The sequence below is a fragment of the Lepidochelys kempii genome, chromosome 20 (assembly GCF_965140265.1).
Source record: "Lepidochelys kempii isolate rLepKem1 chromosome 20, rLepKem1.hap2, whole genome shotgun sequence".
Taxonomy (NCBI): domain Eukaryota; kingdom Metazoa; phylum Chordata; order Testudines; family Cheloniidae; genus Lepidochelys; species Lepidochelys kempii.
The window spans coordinates 5,821,359-5,838,857 of record NC_133275.1 but is presented as its reverse complement, the minus strand read 5'-3'; the positions used below and the strand labels follow the sequence as shown (position 1 = coordinate 5,838,857).

Genomic DNA, 17,499 nt, shown 5'->3' with positions numbered 1-17,499 from the left:
TAAATTCAGTTGCCCACCCATCATCTCTCACTATCAGAGCCAGTGCGGAAGCTGGTTGCTTCCCACTGAAAATGTGGAGTTTTCAAGGAAAAAACTAGAACTGAACATTTTCAGCTGACAAGGTTTTCGGGCATTCGAGGACAATTCACAATTTTCCGCCCAACAGCGGATGATTTTCGGGAACGAACCTGTGGCTTTGCAAACCTCGATTGTGTGTCAAAAAGCCCGTTTTGGTGGACAGTTTTCAAACAGCCCCTATTCAGCGTACCCCTCGGCACAGCGGCTCCTCAAGGCCTATCGAATGCAGCACCTCTGGCGTCCATGTCGTGAGATACGCAGTGGCCAACACAAGTGAGAGACTCCATTGGAAGGACAATGCCGGCCATTAGCTTACGTGGCCTATTTCATAAGTGGCCAGCCTGAGGTAAAACCATTCTGCTCCACCAGGAGAGCCTCGCTGCAACTTTCAGGCAGGAAGGATGCTCAGGCCTGATCCAAAGTCAGTGGAAAGTCTCCTGTTGAGTTGGGTCAGAAGGTCGTGGGGTCAGGTTTGGGCTTTAGGATGGAAGGTATCTTGTGACCCTGACGGGGGGGCTAATTGTCAGGAAAGTGACGGTGCAGAAGCAGCCCGTGTGCTGCACGGGGATCAGCTCACTTGGATTGTTTCTGTTCTTGACCCTCTGCTTTAGGGTGAGCCTGGCAAACAAGGAGCCCCTGGAGGTGCCGGCGACCGTGGGCCACCTGGTCCTGTGGGCCCCCCAGGTCTGACTGGTCCCTCTGGTGAACCTGGGCGCGAGGTAAGCAACAAAACCGGCTAGGCGTGTGAACGGTCTGGAAACGAAGGGAGACGCGTTTCCACAGCCAGATTCTAAGAGCCGCAAGGCTGGGTGTGAATCAGCCATCAGTTGCACTTCTCAGCCTTCGGCCTCATCCCGTTCCCATGGTGACGGCTGGATAGTATGGGGATCCCCCTTCCCTGGGTGTAACCCAGATCCCCCTTCCCCAGGGGAGGGCCAGGAACATGGCCTCACTCGTTCTGGCTGCCCTGGGACGGCCCAGTTCCTAGTTCTCCCGTTCTAGAACTCACAGGAGCCTTGCACGGGAAGTTCTATTTCACCAGCTGCCTGTGCGGCCAGCTCCGTTGCCCAGGTCTGCACACATCCTACCCACTTCTCCGGGCAGAACTCCCTGGGTGGCCTCCAAGGAATCACCTTCTCCTCCTCTTCTCGTTCGCAGGGCACCCCCGGGTCTGATGGCCCCCCTGGCAGAGATGGCGCAGCTGGAGTGAAGGTGAGCTTGGCAAAAGGAGTTTCTATCCCAGGGTGCCTTTGAGCACCCTGCACCCATCTCTGCTGTCCAGCAGCAGGGTCCCAGGGCTTGGGGGTCTCATGGGGTGCCATACCAACAGCTCCCATGAAGCTCCTGCGCTCGGTGAAACAGCGGAGATTGGTTCATTCCCTTCTCGTGTGACCGCAGGCATTGGGCTCATGATGCCCTGTAGGGTCAGGCCTGCACTGGATGCCATGTTCTGGGCAGCAGCGGCTGCCAGGAGCTGGGCCAGGTGAAGCCTCTGCCTAGCACACCGGCTTGCTCCTGTGTTTGCATAGAAGTGAATTTGTGCTTTGCCGGTGGCTGAATGAGCCCCCATCAGGCTGCTTCGCGCAGAGCTGGACAGCGGTGGGGGGCTTCTTGCCCCACAAAGGCAGTCGCTGGCCTATCCAAACCTTCCCATGGTCCTTGGCCACACATCTGCCCCAGAAGAACAAAGGTCAGAGGTGACCTGTGGAACCAGGGAGGCGAGGGAACGGTGACGTCGCTAGGTGACATCATGGCCTCCTGGGGCACAGCGAGGAGAGCACGTTGCCATTAACATTAACAGCTGTGTCTTTGTCTCCTGGCAGGGTGATCGTGGTGAGACTGGTGCTGTCGGTTCTCCAGGTGCTCCTGGCCCTCCTGGCTCCCCAGGTCCGGTTGGTCCAACTGGCAAACAGGGAGACAGAGGAGAATCTGTAAGTGTCCCTTAGTGCCCAGCAGCTCATCAAGGGGTCAATGGTCTCACAAGGGGAATGTAAGAGTACCAGACAGAGTACCGAAAAGGCTCTGGGTATTTGAGAATACCGCCCAGAGTACTGTAAGAGCTCTGAGTATTCATGAGTACTGTTTAGAGTGCAGTCAGGGCTATGAGTACTCAAGAGTACCATCCAGAGTTCAGTAAGGGATTTGAGTATTCAAGAGTACCATCGAGAGTACAATAAATGCCCTGAGCACTCAAGACTACCACCTAGAGTACAGTGCGGGCTCTGAGTACTTGTGAGTACCATCCAGAGTACAGTAAGGGATTTGAGTACTTGAGAGTACCATACAGAGTACAGAAGGGATCTGAGTATTCATGAGTGCCATTGAGAGTACAGTAAAAGCCCTGAGTATCGAGAGTACCATCCAAAGTACAGAAGGGGTCTGAGTATTCAAGAGTACCATCTAGAGTATAGAAAGGGATCTGAGTATTCAGGAGTACCATAGAGAGGAAATACTTTAAGTGTATTTGAGAGGACCGTTTAGAGGCAGTGTGATCATTCAGCGTCAGTGCCCTGATTTAAGAGTATTTCAAGATATCATTCAGAGTCAACTGACTATTGATTTTGCTTGTACAAGAGCAGTGGGGATTTTCTCCAGAGCAGAGACCAGTAGATTGAAATCGACGTGCATCACTGAGTCCGTGGAACCCAGGGCTTTGCTGTTAGGATGAAGCATGGAGAACAGATGAGCTGATGTTACCTCCCACGGGGGTTGGTTTCAGCCCCAGAGACTTGGCCATCCTATATGGCTTCCTCTATTCCACTTGCTGTCTGACTATTGCAGCAAATGGCTTGGCTGGCTGGGCTGGCTGGGCTGTTGGGGGGTGGAACAACCTGCCTCAGGAGAAGCATCTGCCCAGAAAACAGGTTTCCAATTCCCAATTGCAAGCAGTCACATTCGAAGGCAGGTTCCAGAGTGATGCTGGTGCAATCAGGGAACAGAATCAGTACCAGGCAGTCGGTGCATCCAGTGGCAAGTTTGGAGGCCTCCTTGAGAGCTGCTGTCAAACCAGCTGCAGAAGCAAGAACTGTTTGCCAATTTTCAGATACCAAATAAATGAGAGAAAATCACCATCACCCCATGCAGAAAAGGATCGATATCAGCCAGCTGGTCAGAGGGTTGCAGCCCTGGCTGAGCTGATCAAAGCCACTTGCCCAACTCCCATTATTTTCCATGGGAATTAATGGGGTGCGCAGATGTCCTGGAAAGCTTTGAAGTTCTCACCCAAAAGGGCTAATGTGATCCTTGGATGCGTAACCTGGGGAATCTCAAGTAGGAATAGGAAAGTTATATCACCTCTGGTTTTGGCACTGGTGTGATCGATGCTGGAATCCTGTGTCCTGTTCTGGTGTCCACAATTCAGGAAGGATGTTGATAAATTGGGGAGGGTGCAGAGAAGAGCCATGAGAATGATTAAAGGATTAAAAAAACCTGCCTTATAGTGACAGCAACAAGGAACTCAATCTGCTTAGCTTAACAAAGAGAAGGTTAAGGGGTGACTTGATCACAGGCTAGAAGTACCTTCCTGGGGAACACATATTTAACACTGGGCTCTTCAGTCAGGCAGAGAAAGGTCTAACACGATCCAGCGGCTGAAAGCTGAAGCTAGACAAATCCAAACTGGAAATACGATGCACCTTTTTAACAGTGAGGGTAATTAACCATGGGAACAAGTTACCAAGGCTCATGATGGATTCTCCGTTGCTGGCAATTTGAAATCCAGATTGGGCATTTTTCTACAAGGCCTGCTCTGGGAATTATTTGGGAATAAGTCAGACTAATAAATCAGACTAAATGACCACAGTTGACCCTTCCAGTCTTGGAAACTAGGAGTCAACAACAACCCTTCAAATGTTACAAAGGGTATGGATGACTCGTTCATAGGGTCATTATGATGTCTATAACCCACCTTTGTCTTTTTCCAGGGCGCTCAAGGCCCCATGGGTCCCTCCGGACCCGCAGGCGCACGTGGCATGCCGGTAAGTCATCCTCATGAGGAATACGCTGCCTGGTCCCCCGAGCGGCAGAGCACCCACTGTTTCCACTGATGTCTGTTGCAGCTGCTCAGCGCCTCTGGAAATCTGGCTGATATATGTCTGTGAGAGGGAATTTTCCCTTTTGTTCTGTATACTTTTCTCCTGCTGCGTGATTCTGGAGAGTCAGATGCAAGGGGTTTCCAGCTGGAACTCCTGTGGGATGCTCAGACCGGCACTGCATCCAGCTGCAGGGGATGCATTCTGGGCTGCGCCATGCCCTGCAGTGTGTGGCATGTCCGTGCCTTGTGCCCAGCACCCTGCACTATGGCATGTGTCATGCCTGGCCCTCTGGGATGGACCACGCCCTGGCCTTTGACCTTTCCTGCCCCAGGCTGAAAGCTCTTCTCTTTCACCCCTCTCAGGGTCCTCAAGGTCCTCGTGGTGACAAGGGCGAAGCTGGAGAGGCTGGTGAGAGAGGTCTGAAGGGTCACCGAGGATTCACTGGTCTGCAGGGTCTTCCTGGACCTCCCGTAAGTTTCAGCATCAGAGCCTCATCTTTGGCCTGAGCTCATGGCGCAGGACTCGGGACAGAACATGCCATGCCAGGGCTGATGCAGGGGCACTGGGCTGTGTCCCTGCCTTGGCCCCATGAGCATAATCCTGCTCCTACCATGGCCCCAGCCATCTGTGTGTCTTGGAAGGTTCGGCAGCCTGTCTCACTGAAGGCCTGTCAAGAGCTGAGACATCCCACCACCTCCAACGCCAGAGCCCTTCCACCCCAACTGCTCCCTTTGGAGTCAAACAAATCAGCCCCCCCCCCATTTCCTCCATTCTCTGAGGGAAGTGGGTTGGGAGAGGGGAGCGCAGGGGGCTCTGGGCCACCCCACCATGTTGGTCTTGCTGTAGCATAAAGCTCCTAGCCTTGGGCCAGGCGAGAAGCTGACAGCCTCTCTTGGCGTGGCTAAAGGGGGCCCTCCACTGGGCCAGGCCTCACCCGGCTTTGGGCTGCTCATGCCTCAGAGACACCAAACCTAGCCCTTGGGTAAGGGCTGCTCTTGCCCACCCAGAATCCCCTGCCTGGCCAAGGTTCTGCACCCCCCAGAGGGAAGCTGTCCAGATGCTGAAATATGACTATGTGGTTCTGTTTCCACCCCCTTCAGGGTACATCTGGAGATCAAGGTGCTACTGGTCCATCTGGTCCTTCTGGTCCCAGGGTAAGTCCAGTTCCCGGAGCGTGGGAGGGTAGCGGGGGACCAAGGAACAGCACAGTGCAGGTTCAAGTGAAATGGCCTAGTCAGTTGCTTAGCCAAGCTGAGCAAAGTGCAGAAAATAATCAACAGCATTATGGGCAAAAAGGACATTGGGTTTTAGTCTTCTTTCCAGCTTCAAGGAGGAGAAATTCAAGGGAGATTTTAGTAACCTGGATAAAGAACTCTGTACTTCCAATATAAGGTCATGAGCTGTGTACACACACACCTGTGCCCTCTGCTGGATGGAATGAGAAGTGCTGCTCTGTGTGTCACTGCCCCTACAGTGCTAACAGCGGGTGGAGATTCTCCTTATCATTTGCACTAAGGTCAGTCTCCATTAGCCATTAGCAGCAAAGGAAGATGTAGTCGGGTTCTCAGTGGCCATGGCACGTAACAGAGGGATGGATGGGGAAGTCCAAGGTGCCCCATTCATTGCATTATGAATTAGCCTGGCTGCCTCATTAGTGCACAGAGCCCTTTGAGCTTGCAGGTGTCTTTTTACATCATGATTCTTTCACGGCCTGGCTCTCAATTCCCCCCTTGTGAATCTTTTCTAGGGTCCCCCAGGCCCTGTTGGTCCCTCTGGCAAAGATGGTTCAAATGGCATGCCCGGTCCGATTGGTCCTCCAGGTCCTCGTGGTCGTAGTGGCGAAACCGGACCTGCTGTAAGTACTGTGCCCCTAGCAGAGCTGCCGGCCTTTCAACCTGGGCCTTAAGGACTCGAACTCTACCGGCGAATGGGGCAGCTCATAGCCCCATACCCGACCAAAGGCTTGGCCTTTCCTGTGAAGTGCAGCTGCAGGACACTTACATGCTTTGAAGTCATTTGTACTGTGTCTCCATCACCCTAAACCACCCTGAGTGGTTCCATCACCCTGACCTGCGCCATCATCTTCATCTCCCGCAAGTAGCTCCATCTCCCCAATCCACCCTGAGCAGCTCCATCATCCTGATCTGCCCCAAGTGACTCTGTCACCCCCAGTTCTATCACCCCAATTCCCACCGAGCGGCTGTATTTCCGACTGCTTCCCTCATCCTAACTGGCTCTGTCACTCCAGTCTGCACCCAGCAACACTGTTCCCCCACCATCTCTCTCCCTCAGGGGCTCCATTACCTTGACCCGCCCCTGGTGGGTCCACCCCCACAGTGACTCCCTCACCCCAGTGTAACCTCAGCAGCTGGCTGTCATTGCCAGTTCAATCTCCTAGCGGAGAAGTAGCCAGAAGACTGGTAAATCCATTCATCAGCTCGACGGGGCCTTGTCTTCCCCTTTGCTGAGCCCAATGGGGGGACATGGGGACAGCAACAGGATGGAGATTGGCTCTGAGTTCTAAACAAGGATTGTCTCTTTCCCCTCCCATTGCAGGGTCCCCCTGGAAACCCTGGACCCCCTGGACCTCCTGGCCCCCCAGGCCCCGGCATTGACATGTCGGCCTTCGCCGGTTTGGGCCAGGTTGAGAAAGGCCCTGACCCTATGCGCTACATGCGAGCTGACCAGGCCTCTAGCGACCTGCGCCAGCATGATGTTGAGGTCGACGCCACTCTGAAATCCCTCAACAACCAGATCGAAAGCATCCGCAGCCCCGAGGGCTCCAAGAAGAACCCAGCCCGGACCTGCCGTGACCTTAAACTCTGCCACCCTGAGTGGAAGAGCGGTGAGTGCCAGGCACAGAGCCGGGTGCTGAGCGTGGTGATTTGCAGCACCAGGGCTGCAGAGACCACAGAGCCAGGAGGGAACCAAGGCGTTTCAGCTTCTGAATCCCTCCCTGCCCGCCTCCTCTGAAATACTGACCCTTCAGGCATTGTATGGGCGGGGGGCTGTGCAAACCTCCCCACCTGCCGCTCTGCCAATGCGCCTCACTGCTGATCTGCTAATCCAGCCCTCGGCTTCCCACGCACACAGCCCTGCCGATGCCCCTCAGTCCCAACCCACACGCCCCCTTGCTTTTCCATTGGAGGTCTCCCCCATAAGTCTCTCTCACAATGCACATCGCAATGCACCTGCATTGCCCACCTGCTATTCCAGCCCTGCGCTCTCCACACGCACACAATGCTGATGCACCTCACTCCTTACCTATTCCAGCCCTGGGCTCCCCTCCAACGCACATCTCTGTGGATGCACCTCATTCCTGACCTGCACTATCCTCTGCCATTGCAGCCCTCCACCTCTCTCCTGAGTTTCAAAACCAAACCAAAAAAACCCCATGAGTCCTAGTTTTACCAAGACACCAACCTCCCATGTGTTTCTGCCATTGCAGGTGACTACTGGATCGACCCTAACCAGGGCTGTACCTTGGATGCCATTAAGGTTTTCTGTAACATGGAGACTGGCGAGACATGCGTCTATCCCAACCCCGCCAGCATTCCCAAGAAGAACTGGTGGACCAGCAAGACCAAGGAGAAGAAGCATATCTGGTTTGGAGAGACCATCAATGGTGGATTCCATGTAAGTGCCCGTGGTTAATGTTTCAAACTAGCCGGAGTTGGCCTCACTTGGGGGAGGAGTTGAGTTTAGGGGTGGGATGAGAGATCTATGGTCTATTCGAAGGGAGAGCCCTTTTCTTTACCTCTATATCCAGCTTCACATTTTTCCAAAGTGAGCATTGATTTTAGGGGGCTCCACTTGAAACCCCTCCAAAGGGGCCTGATTCTCAAGAAAGGCTGAGCAACCGCCCTCTGAAAATCAGTCTTCTTTAAGATGTTTCAAGTTGGGCACCCCACAAAATCCCCCCAGAATTACTAGTCATGGTTGAAAATACGGGCTCAAGACTAGAGCTGGCTGACATGTCACATGAACCGGAATGGAAATGTTCATCAAAATTTCAAATCTCTCCCGCCCCCCCCCTCACCACAAAAACCTGGAAAAAATTGGATAATATGTTCCTGAAAAGTCAGTACGTCTCTCAAACACTGATGTAAACAGACATACTGACCCTGGGAAAGAAGGGGGAGTGTCGAAGTGGAGTGAAATCTGCAAAGGAAATAAGAATTCTTAGAATCTCTTCTCAATCTCTAGCATGCCAGTTAGTAGCAAAACATGAAGGGCCAGATTAATAAAGGTATTTCAGAAGGAGCTAGGCACCTAAATCTCTTTGACAATCTGGTGTTCTGTATCCAAAAGAGGTAACAGGGCATCTCAGCTATTGGGAAATACGATTGTTTTTGTGGGGAATTTTTTTATAGAAACTTTCTACTCGAGTGTTGCTTTTCCCTGGCTTCTTCTGAGAACTATCAAGCCTCATATATTATAGTGAACTGTGCCCTACTCAAGTACACTTTCCCAGCTCATTGGTAACAAGAGCACCTTGACTTTTCCACACTTAGGTTTTACTCTTGTTTAGCACAAAGGCCTTTAGATCTGGGGTGCCTTTGAAATTTAGAATATGTTAACAGTGGGATGAGGATGACGATTCTGCAGTTCTTGCCAACTTTCTGAATTTCCTCTTGATTTTTTTTAACCATGTGGGGTTTTCACAGGAGCCCAGAGAAGTTAGATACCCAAGTACACTTGGAAGGCAATGGGAAATGAGGTTGTCTTAGACACGTCTTAGAAGACAGGTCTAAGATTGTCTTCCACAATTGCCTCTACCTTCCTAGCTGACGTTCTAGGCCCATTGCTACCCAGACTCACTAACCATCTGGATCTCTCCTTCCAGTTTAGCTATGGAGATGACAACCTGGCCCCTAACACTGCCAACATCCAGATGACCTTCCTGCGCCTCCTGTCCACCGAAGGCTCCCAGAACATCACCTATCACTGCAAGAACAGCATTGCCTACATGGACGAGGCTTCCGGCAACCTGAAGAAAGCCATCCTGATACAGGGATCCAATGACGTCGAGATCAGAGCTGAGGGCAACAGCAGATTCACATACAGTGCCTTGGCGGATGGCTGCTCGGTAAGCTGATGGAAGTTACCGTTGCTTAGGGTTTATATAGCAGGGCATCTGTAAAGTTCTCTATAGACATCAGCTAATTCAGGGGTGGCCAACGTGAGCCTGAGAAGGAGCCAGAATTTACCAATATGCATTGCCAAAGAGCCACAGTAACATGTGAAGTATGGGCTGGATGAATGCACTATAAGGTGGGTAGAAAGCTGGCTAGATTGTCGGGCTCAACGGGTAGTGATCAATGGCTCCATGTCTAGTTGGCAGCCGGTATCAAGTGGAGTGCCCCAAGGGTCGGTCCTGGGGCCGGTTTTGTTCAATATCTTCATAAATGATCTGGAGGATGGTGTGGATTGCACTCTCAGCAAATTTGCGGATGATACTAAACTGGGAGGAGTGGTAGATACGCTGGAGGGGAGGGATAGGATACAGAAGGACCTAGACAAATTGGAGGATTGGGCCAAAAGAAATCTGATGAGGTTCAATAAGGATAAGTGCAGCGTCCTGCACTTAGGACGGAAGAACCCAATGCACAGCTACAGACTAGGGACCGAATAGCTAGGCAGCAGTTCTGCGGAAAAGGACCTAGGGGTGACAGTGGACGAGAAGCTGGATATGAGTCAGCAGTGTGCCCTTGTTGCCAAGAAGGCCAATGGCATTTTGGGATGTATAAGTAGGGGCATAGCGAGCAGATCGAGGGACGTGATCGTTCCCCTCTATTCGACATTAATGAGGCCTCATCTGGAGTACTGTGTCCAGTTTTGGGCCCCACACTACAAGAAGGATGTGGATAAATTGGAGAGAGTCCAGCGAAGGGCAACAAAAATGATTAGGGGTCTGGAACACATGAGTTATGAGGAGAGGCTGAGGGAGCTGAGATTGTTTAGCCTGCAGAAGAGAAGAATGAGGGGGGATTTGATAGCTGCTTTCAACTACCTGAAAGGGGGTTCCAAAGAGGATGGCTCTAGACTGTTCTCAATGGTAGCAGATGACAGAACGAGGAGTAATGGTCTCAAGTTGCAGTGGGGGAGGTTTAGGTTGGATATTAGGAAAAACTTTTTCACTAAGAGGGTGGTGAAACACTGGAATGCGTTACCTAGGGAGGTGGTAGAATCTCCTTCCTTAGAGGTTTTTAAGGTCAGGCTTGACAAAGCCCTGGCTGGGATGATTTAACTGGGAATTGGTCCTGCTTCGGGCAGGGGGTTGGACTAGATGACCTTCTGGGGTCCCTTCCAACCCTGATATTCTATGATTCTATGATTCTATGTCAGCAGCCCCCCATCAGCTCCCCAACCCCGCTCCCAGCACCTCCTGCCCACTGGCAGCCCTGCCGATCAGCGCCTCCCCATCCCTCCCCACACCTCCTGATCAGCTGTTTCATGGCGTGCAGGAGGCTTGGAAGGGCGGGGAGGAGTGAGGGCACGGCAGGCTCAGAGGAGGGGGTGGGAAGGGGTGTAGTGGGGGCAGGGCCAGAGGTTGAGCAGTGAGCAACCCCCCCGGCACATTAGAAAGTTGGAACCTGTAGCTCCAGCCCCGGAGCCTAGACAAGGAGCCGCAGATTAACTTGTGAAGAGCCGCATGTGGCTGCGGAGCCCCAGGTTGGCCCCCCCTGAGCTAATTAATCCTCACAATGAGCTAGGGCTGGTCGGTCAGTTGGTGCCATTATCCCCATTTCATGGGGAAACTGAGGCACGTGGGAGTTTTTTTTTTTTTAGGGTGGGGGGGGTCAAAATTTTCAAAAGCAGTGATTGTGTGCGCCTCAGTTTCAGGGAGATGGCCTTCCTCATGGCACCTATTGCCCCTCTTGGAGATTGGGGCCCCACTGTGCTAAGCATTGCACAGACAAGTAGTAAGGGTAATAGGCCTGGTCTACACTTAAAACGCATACCGGCATTGGTCGGGGTGTGAAAAAACACTCCCTAATGCCATAGCTACGCCCACAGAGAGGGCTTCGGGCAGCACAGCTAAGATTGTGCAGGGAGGTGGTGTCCCTACGCCGGCAGAACTCTTCCTCCTCTCAGCGTAAACTGGTCTACAGCAGGAGGCTCCGCCAGTATCACCTCTTGAGTGTCGATTGCCATGGTCAGAGGAGGAGTCATTCGCTTCCACAGTGAATTAAGACCAAACAAATTAATTCTGAAGCCAAGCGTCCACACGGATATTTAATGCAGTTTAACTAACCCACTTGAAACGTTTATTCGTGAGTGGCAAGCCCTGCGCATCTCGCACTAGCCCAGTGCCATGCTGAGGTCTGGTCTACACTTCAAATGTAGGTCGACATAGCTCTCGCACACGGAGTGTGAAAAATCCACACTCCTGCGTGCCGTAGGTATGCTGACCTAGCCCTGGGGTAGATGCAGCTGGCTAATCAGAATAATGCTTCCACTGACCTACCTACTGGCACCTGCGGAGGTGCTGTTCCCGTAGTGAGTATAAAACCTCTTTTTAATGGTGACAGGAATTAACCACGGAAACAACTTACCAAGGGTGGTGGTGGATTCTCCATCACTGACAATTGTTAAATCAACATTGGCTGTTTTACTAGAAGATCAGCTCTAGGAATGATGTTGGGGGAAGTTCTGTGGCCTGTGTTGTTATACAGGAGGTCTAATCAGATCATCACAATCATAGGTGCCGACTCCATGGATGCTGCAGGGCTGGAGCACCCACAGGGAAAAATTAGCGGGTGCTCCGCACCCACCGGCAGCCAAGCTCCCCCGCCCCTGCTGCGCCTCCTCCCCGCATCCTGAGCGTGCCGCATCCCCGCTCTTCCCCCTCCCTCCCAGCGCTTCCCGCCCACCGTCTAACAGCTGTTTGGCGGCGCTTAGGACTTTCCGGGAGGGAGGGGGAGGAGCGGGGACGTGGCACACTCAGGGGAGGAGGTGGTGTAGAAGTGGGGCAGGGGTGGGGACTTGGGGGAAGGGGGTGGAATAGGGGCAGGGAGGGGGCTGGGAAAAGGCAGGGTGGGGCGGGGACTTTGGGGAAGGGGGTAGAATTGGGGCAGAGCGAGGACGGTGCAGGGGTGGGACTTTGGGAAGCGGGGGGGTCGAGCACCTGCGGGGCAGAGGGGAAGTCAGTGCCTATGATCACAATGGTCCCTTCTGGCCATGGAATCTGTGAATCTACATGATGGGGTTATGCTGGCGTAGAGATAGTCCCCATAGCATAGACGTCCCCTGGGAACATGGCTGTGAAATTCTAACCAGGCCAGACTGGGAATCTGTTCTTCAGAGAGGCCAGTTTTGATGGTGTTTGCAGCATCTAGTAATCCCTGGTCTCGTTCTCTCTCCCCAGAAACACACTGGCAAATGGGGCAAGACAGTCATTGAATACCGATCACAGAAGACCTCGCGCCTGCCCATTATCGATATTGCCCCTATGGACATTGGTGGGGCTGATCAGGAGTTTGGCGTTGACGTTGGGCCAGTCTGCTTTTTGTAAAAAGGAAAAAAAAAAACACAACATTTTTTAAAAAAATCCAGTCCAATTCCATTAAAAAGAACCAAAACAAACCAACCCCCCCCACCCCAAGGACCTGAGTACTTTCCAATCACTTGTATGACTTCTGCACTGAATGGGTGAGTCAATCCCCCAATTGCCATACATCCACACGCTTACATTTTGGACTATTGTCTATTTCTAAAGCCATCACTGGGCAGACCGTGGAATAAAATCACAGTGTTATTTATTTATTGTCTTCCTGTAAGACCTCTTGTTGGGTCAGATGGAGGTGGGAATCTAACTGGCAGGTGTGAAGGCCCCTCCTTACAAAATGGATGTCCCAAGCACAGGTATAACCGACCCTTCTCCCCCCAGTGTGTATCATCAGCAGGAGTACTGTGTATAATACAATGGTGCTATTATTGTAAAACAAGTCTGTATTTTTTAACATCAACTGATATAAAAAAAACCTTTGTTGGAAAGTACAGGTTGATCTGAGGTTTTATTTTTTGTCTCTCTCCGTAGGAAGTTCCAGCATTCTAACGCTTTCCCTTCATCCCTTTCTCGGTTTGTTAACTTTTTTTTTTTTCCAAACCAAGATAAAGGAAGGTTCAGGGTCCAGTCTCAAACTTCCCTGGTTTTAAGCTACCTCATACAAAAAAAAAATAAAAATAAAAAAAAATTAAAAAGGAAAAAAAAATCTTGAAACTGATCACAGGAGCAGACAACACAGAAGCTGTGAGATTTCTGTACGGGAAATCACTAATTCTACAAGGTAACGGTGCTGATCAAGGGACTTCTGGGCACATGCTCCCTCTCGTCTGTGGCAGATTTAGTGGGAATATTTAAAGAAAGGCGGGGGAACCCAGTAATGGCCCAGGGAGGCCAAGAGCAGCTCTCAAGGTTGATCTGACATGTTGTGTTACATCTTCCCTACGTCTTACACATTTGGTATTGCTGTGGCTGTCAAGTGAAGGGGATATACATGAAAACACTTGCCGTAATAAGGACTTGGGTGCTAGCTAGTTAAAGTTTCTTCTAACAATTATTTCCAAAACTAAGCATGTGGATTGACCCCCAAAACTGCTTGCTAATTCTAACCTACCCCCTCTTGCCTTGCTTTCAAATGACCCTTTGGTGACATGAAGACTGGAACAAACAAACCAAGGAATATGTACTACTTTATATATGTAAAATAGACTTTTTAAAAAAAAATATATTTTACAATACCAATTTGAAGCGTGGTAGAGAGTTCACACACACTGCTTGTGAAACAACTCTGTTCCCCTGTCTTTCTCAGCCCATCTCCCCACTCCACTCCCTTCCCTTATTTGTCCACACTAAAGATAGAATGCTTTTCCTATTAAAAAAAAAATAAAGACACCATTGTTGAATTTGTTTTTATTTGTATTAATTGCTGCCCGATGATGTAATCTTTGTTAAATAATGTTTTATCTTATCTGGGATCTTTCATGACAAACCAAAACACCACAAATAAAAAATTTTAATTAAAAATATTTAACTAAAATGGCTCCTGGACTCCAGTGATTACATGAGACTCAGTTTTCATTTTTTTTTAAAACTGCATAGAACTCACAGTTGTAGAGAAGACCTTGAAATGAAACCAAAAGTCTCAAACATCAGAAGGCAAATAAAAAACCTCCAAATTTATTTACTGGTAATTATTTTTAAGTCCCCTGATTTTCTGAGCCCAGACTCATGATTCTCGAACATTTGGGGTTAGTGCTACTGCACGGCTGTCAATAGAGCTATTCCTGGGTCAAGTTAAATACATGACTACAGCCTTACAGGATCACAGCCTTAATTTGTTGTCACAAGAAATTAATTAAAAACGGCCAGCTTGATTTAAAAAAAATACATATTTTAAAGAGACACTTTAAAATGCCAAATGCTTCTAATGTGGACTCATCACTCAGTGACAGGCTCAGGCGGGAAACCACTACACAGCAAAGCTCTGCAAGCAGCGTTTGTAAGTGTCGTACAGTGTGTTTGAAGGCAGCAGGTGACATGCACAATGAACAGCCAGAGAAAAAACAAGCGCAACAGCTCCCAGTGAAACCAGTAAGTGTAATAAGATGTCCTTACGTGGGTTGTTAGCAACGACCGAAGCCATGAGCGCTGGCTCTGAGCCACAGGCCTCTGAGTTAAAGAATTCTAGCAGTGTCATAAACCTCTATACATGGGTTAGCCCCTAGAGGGGGACAGAGCCATACTTGATTAGCATGGGTTATATAAGGGCTGCTGCTATCCTCATATGTCGGCACCATATGCAAGCCTGCAGGTAGATTCTAGCTAACCCTATACCAACCAATCTCAGGCGATGTATCCTATGTAGCTCTTATTCAGCAAGTTTCAGCAGTAGATCTCACAGTGCTTTTCAAAGGCTGTCAGCATCTTTCTGCAGCCATAAAAATGAGGATAAAGAGGCATAAAGGGTACATGACTTGCCCAAGGTCACCAAGCAGGCATAGGAACAACCCAGAAAAGAACCCAGGTCTATGAAGTAGGCCCCATGTTGATTTAAAGGCTGAACCCTGTGTTTGGAAACCGGAAGGCAAATAAAAAGAACCCAAAGTTCCTTGTTTTTAAAAAGATCTCATAGTTTAAGCTAGTCTTATTAATTTGAAGCCCAACTGGGGCTTGAAGAAAAAACATGAACTATGCCTGAGTTCCTCATGATAAAAACCACAAGAGTTCACAACACTAAGTGAGAGAAGAATTTGGCCCAGGCAGTAGGCATTTATCAGCCTAAATTAGCCCATGTGGGGACAAGTTGATGGTGCTAAAATCATCCCTAACTTTAGAATTAAATGATACTCTCACATTTGAATCTTCATCTGTTATGCTGAATTCACAATTAGGGCTTTTTAAATTCAATTTCCTTCTTCTTTTTATCTTAAGACAAACTGAATAAAAAAGAGCAACGGAGTTTATTTCAAGGTGTAGGTTCTAGCCCTGGCTGTAACCACTGGCTCAGCTGAAAGAAAGAAATGCCTCCCAAAAATTCAGGACCGCAAATTCTTGGAAGAACTAGCACTCCTCAATACCACAAGGGTCAAGTAGGTACACAACTGAGAATGGGTGAAAATTATGTCTCTATCACGGTCCTGAGGAAAGGGGACAGTGTGATTGTAGCTGGAAGGGTTTCCACAGCTGGAAGGTGTACCATGGGTTTGGGATAGAGAGAGTTAGGCAGCTGGGAAGAGGGAACTGTCATTAGATCACAACCTAATCATATGTTATGATTTTTAGTAGGGCTGTCAAGCGATTAAAATAAAGGGTATTCTATTTGTTTTACAACGTAATTAATTTTTTAAATTATTTTTGGATGTTTACTACATTTTCAAATGTTAATTTCAATTACAACACAGAATACAGAGTGTACAGTGCTCTTAATTTTTGATTACAAATATTTGCACTGTTAAACAAAAAAATTGTATTTTTCAGTTCACCTCATACAAGTACTGTAGTGCAATCTCTTCCTTATGAAAGTCGAACTTACACATGTAGAATTATGTACAAAAAAACCCTGCATTCAAATTATAAAACAATGTAAAACTTTAGAGCCTACAAATCCACTCACTCCTACTTCTTGGTCAGAATTACCCAAACAAGGTTGGTTACAATTTGCAGGAGATAATGCTGCCTGCTTCTTGTTTGCAATGTCACCTGAAAGCAAGAACAGGCATGCGCATGGTACCGTTATAGCTGGCGTTGCAAGATATTTACGTGCCAGATGCACTAAAGAGTGATATGTCCCTTCATGTTTCAACCACCATTCCAGAGGACATGCTTCCATGCTGATGATAGGTTCTGCTTGATAACGATCCAAAGCAGTCCATGACGCATGTTCATTTTCACCACCTGAGTCAGATGCCACTAGCAGAAGGTTCATTTTCTTTTTTGGTGGTTCGGGTTCTGTAGTTTCTGCATCAGCGTTGCTTTTTTAAGACTTCTAAAAGCATGCTCCACACCTCGTCCCGCTCAGATTTTCGATGGCACTTCAGATTTGTAAACCTCCATTGGTACCTTCTTTGCGTTTTGTCAAATCTGCTGTGAAAGTGTTCTTACAATGAACATGCGCTGGGTCATCATCCGAGACTGCTACAACATGAAATATATGCACAATGCGGGAGAAACAGAGCAGGAGACGTACAATTCTTCCCCCAGGAGTACAGTCACAAATTTAATTGATGCATTATTATTTTAACGAGAATCATCAGCATGGAAGCATGTCCTCTGGAATGATGGCCGAAGCATGAATGTTTAGCATATCTGGCATGTAAATACTTTGCAACGCTGGCTACAAAAGTGCCATGCGAATGCCTGTTCTCACTTTCAGGTGACACTGTAAATAAGAAGCAGGCAGCAGCATCTCCCGTCAATGTAAACAAACTTGTTTCTCTTAGCAATTGGCAAAATAAGGTAGGACTGAGTGGACTTGTATGCTCTAAAGTTTTATGCTGTTTTCTTTTTGAGTGCAGTTACGTAACACCCCCCCCCAAATCTGCATTTGTAAGTTACGCTTGCACACTAAAGAGATTGTATCTTTCAATTCACCTCATACAAGTACTGAAGTGCAATTTCTTTTATCATTTTTACAGTGCATATATTTGTAATAAAAAATATAAAGTGAGCATTGTACACTTGGTATTCTGTTGTAACAGAAATCAATATTGAAAATGTAGAAAAACATCCAAAAATATTTAATAAATTACAATTGGTATTCTATTGTAGAACAGTGTGATTAATTGCAATTAATTTTTGTAATCACAATTAATTTGAGTTAATCACGTGAGTTAACTGCGATTAATTGACAGTCCTAATTTTTAGACATAAGTTAAGGTT

General features: G+C 48.8%; 1 protein-coding gene across 3 annotated transcripts in view; it reads left to right on the top strand.

Annotated features, from left to right (window-relative positions):
* Positions 1 to 13,115, top strand: part of COL2A1 (collagen type II alpha 1 chain) — a 67,001-nt gene extending 53,886 nt beyond the window's left edge. For all 3 annotated transcript variants that reach the window (XM_073318617.1, XM_073318615.1, XM_073318616.1), the window contains exons 45-55: positions 690 to 797; positions 1,237 to 1,290; positions 1,902 to 2,009; positions 4,002 to 4,055; positions 4,475 to 4,582; positions 5,213 to 5,266; positions 5,860 to 5,967; positions 6,669 to 6,957; positions 7,561 to 7,748; positions 8,959 to 9,201; positions 12,484 to 13,115. In XM_073318617.1, the coding sequence (XP_073174718.1) occupies positions 690 to 797; positions 1,237 to 1,290; positions 1,902 to 2,009; positions 4,002 to 4,055; positions 4,475 to 4,582; positions 5,213 to 5,266; positions 5,860 to 5,967; positions 6,669 to 6,957; positions 7,561 to 7,748; positions 8,959 to 9,201; positions 12,484 to 12,630 (1,461 nt within the window). In that variant the 3' untranslated portion in view covers positions 12,631 to 13,115. The remainder of the gene's footprint in view (positions 1 to 689; positions 798 to 1,236; positions 1,291 to 1,901; positions 2,010 to 4,001; positions 4,056 to 4,474; positions 4,583 to 5,212; positions 5,267 to 5,859; positions 5,968 to 6,668; positions 6,958 to 7,560; positions 7,749 to 8,958; positions 9,202 to 12,483) is intronic.
* The last annotated feature ends 4,384 nt before the right edge of the window (positions 13,116 to 17,499 follow it).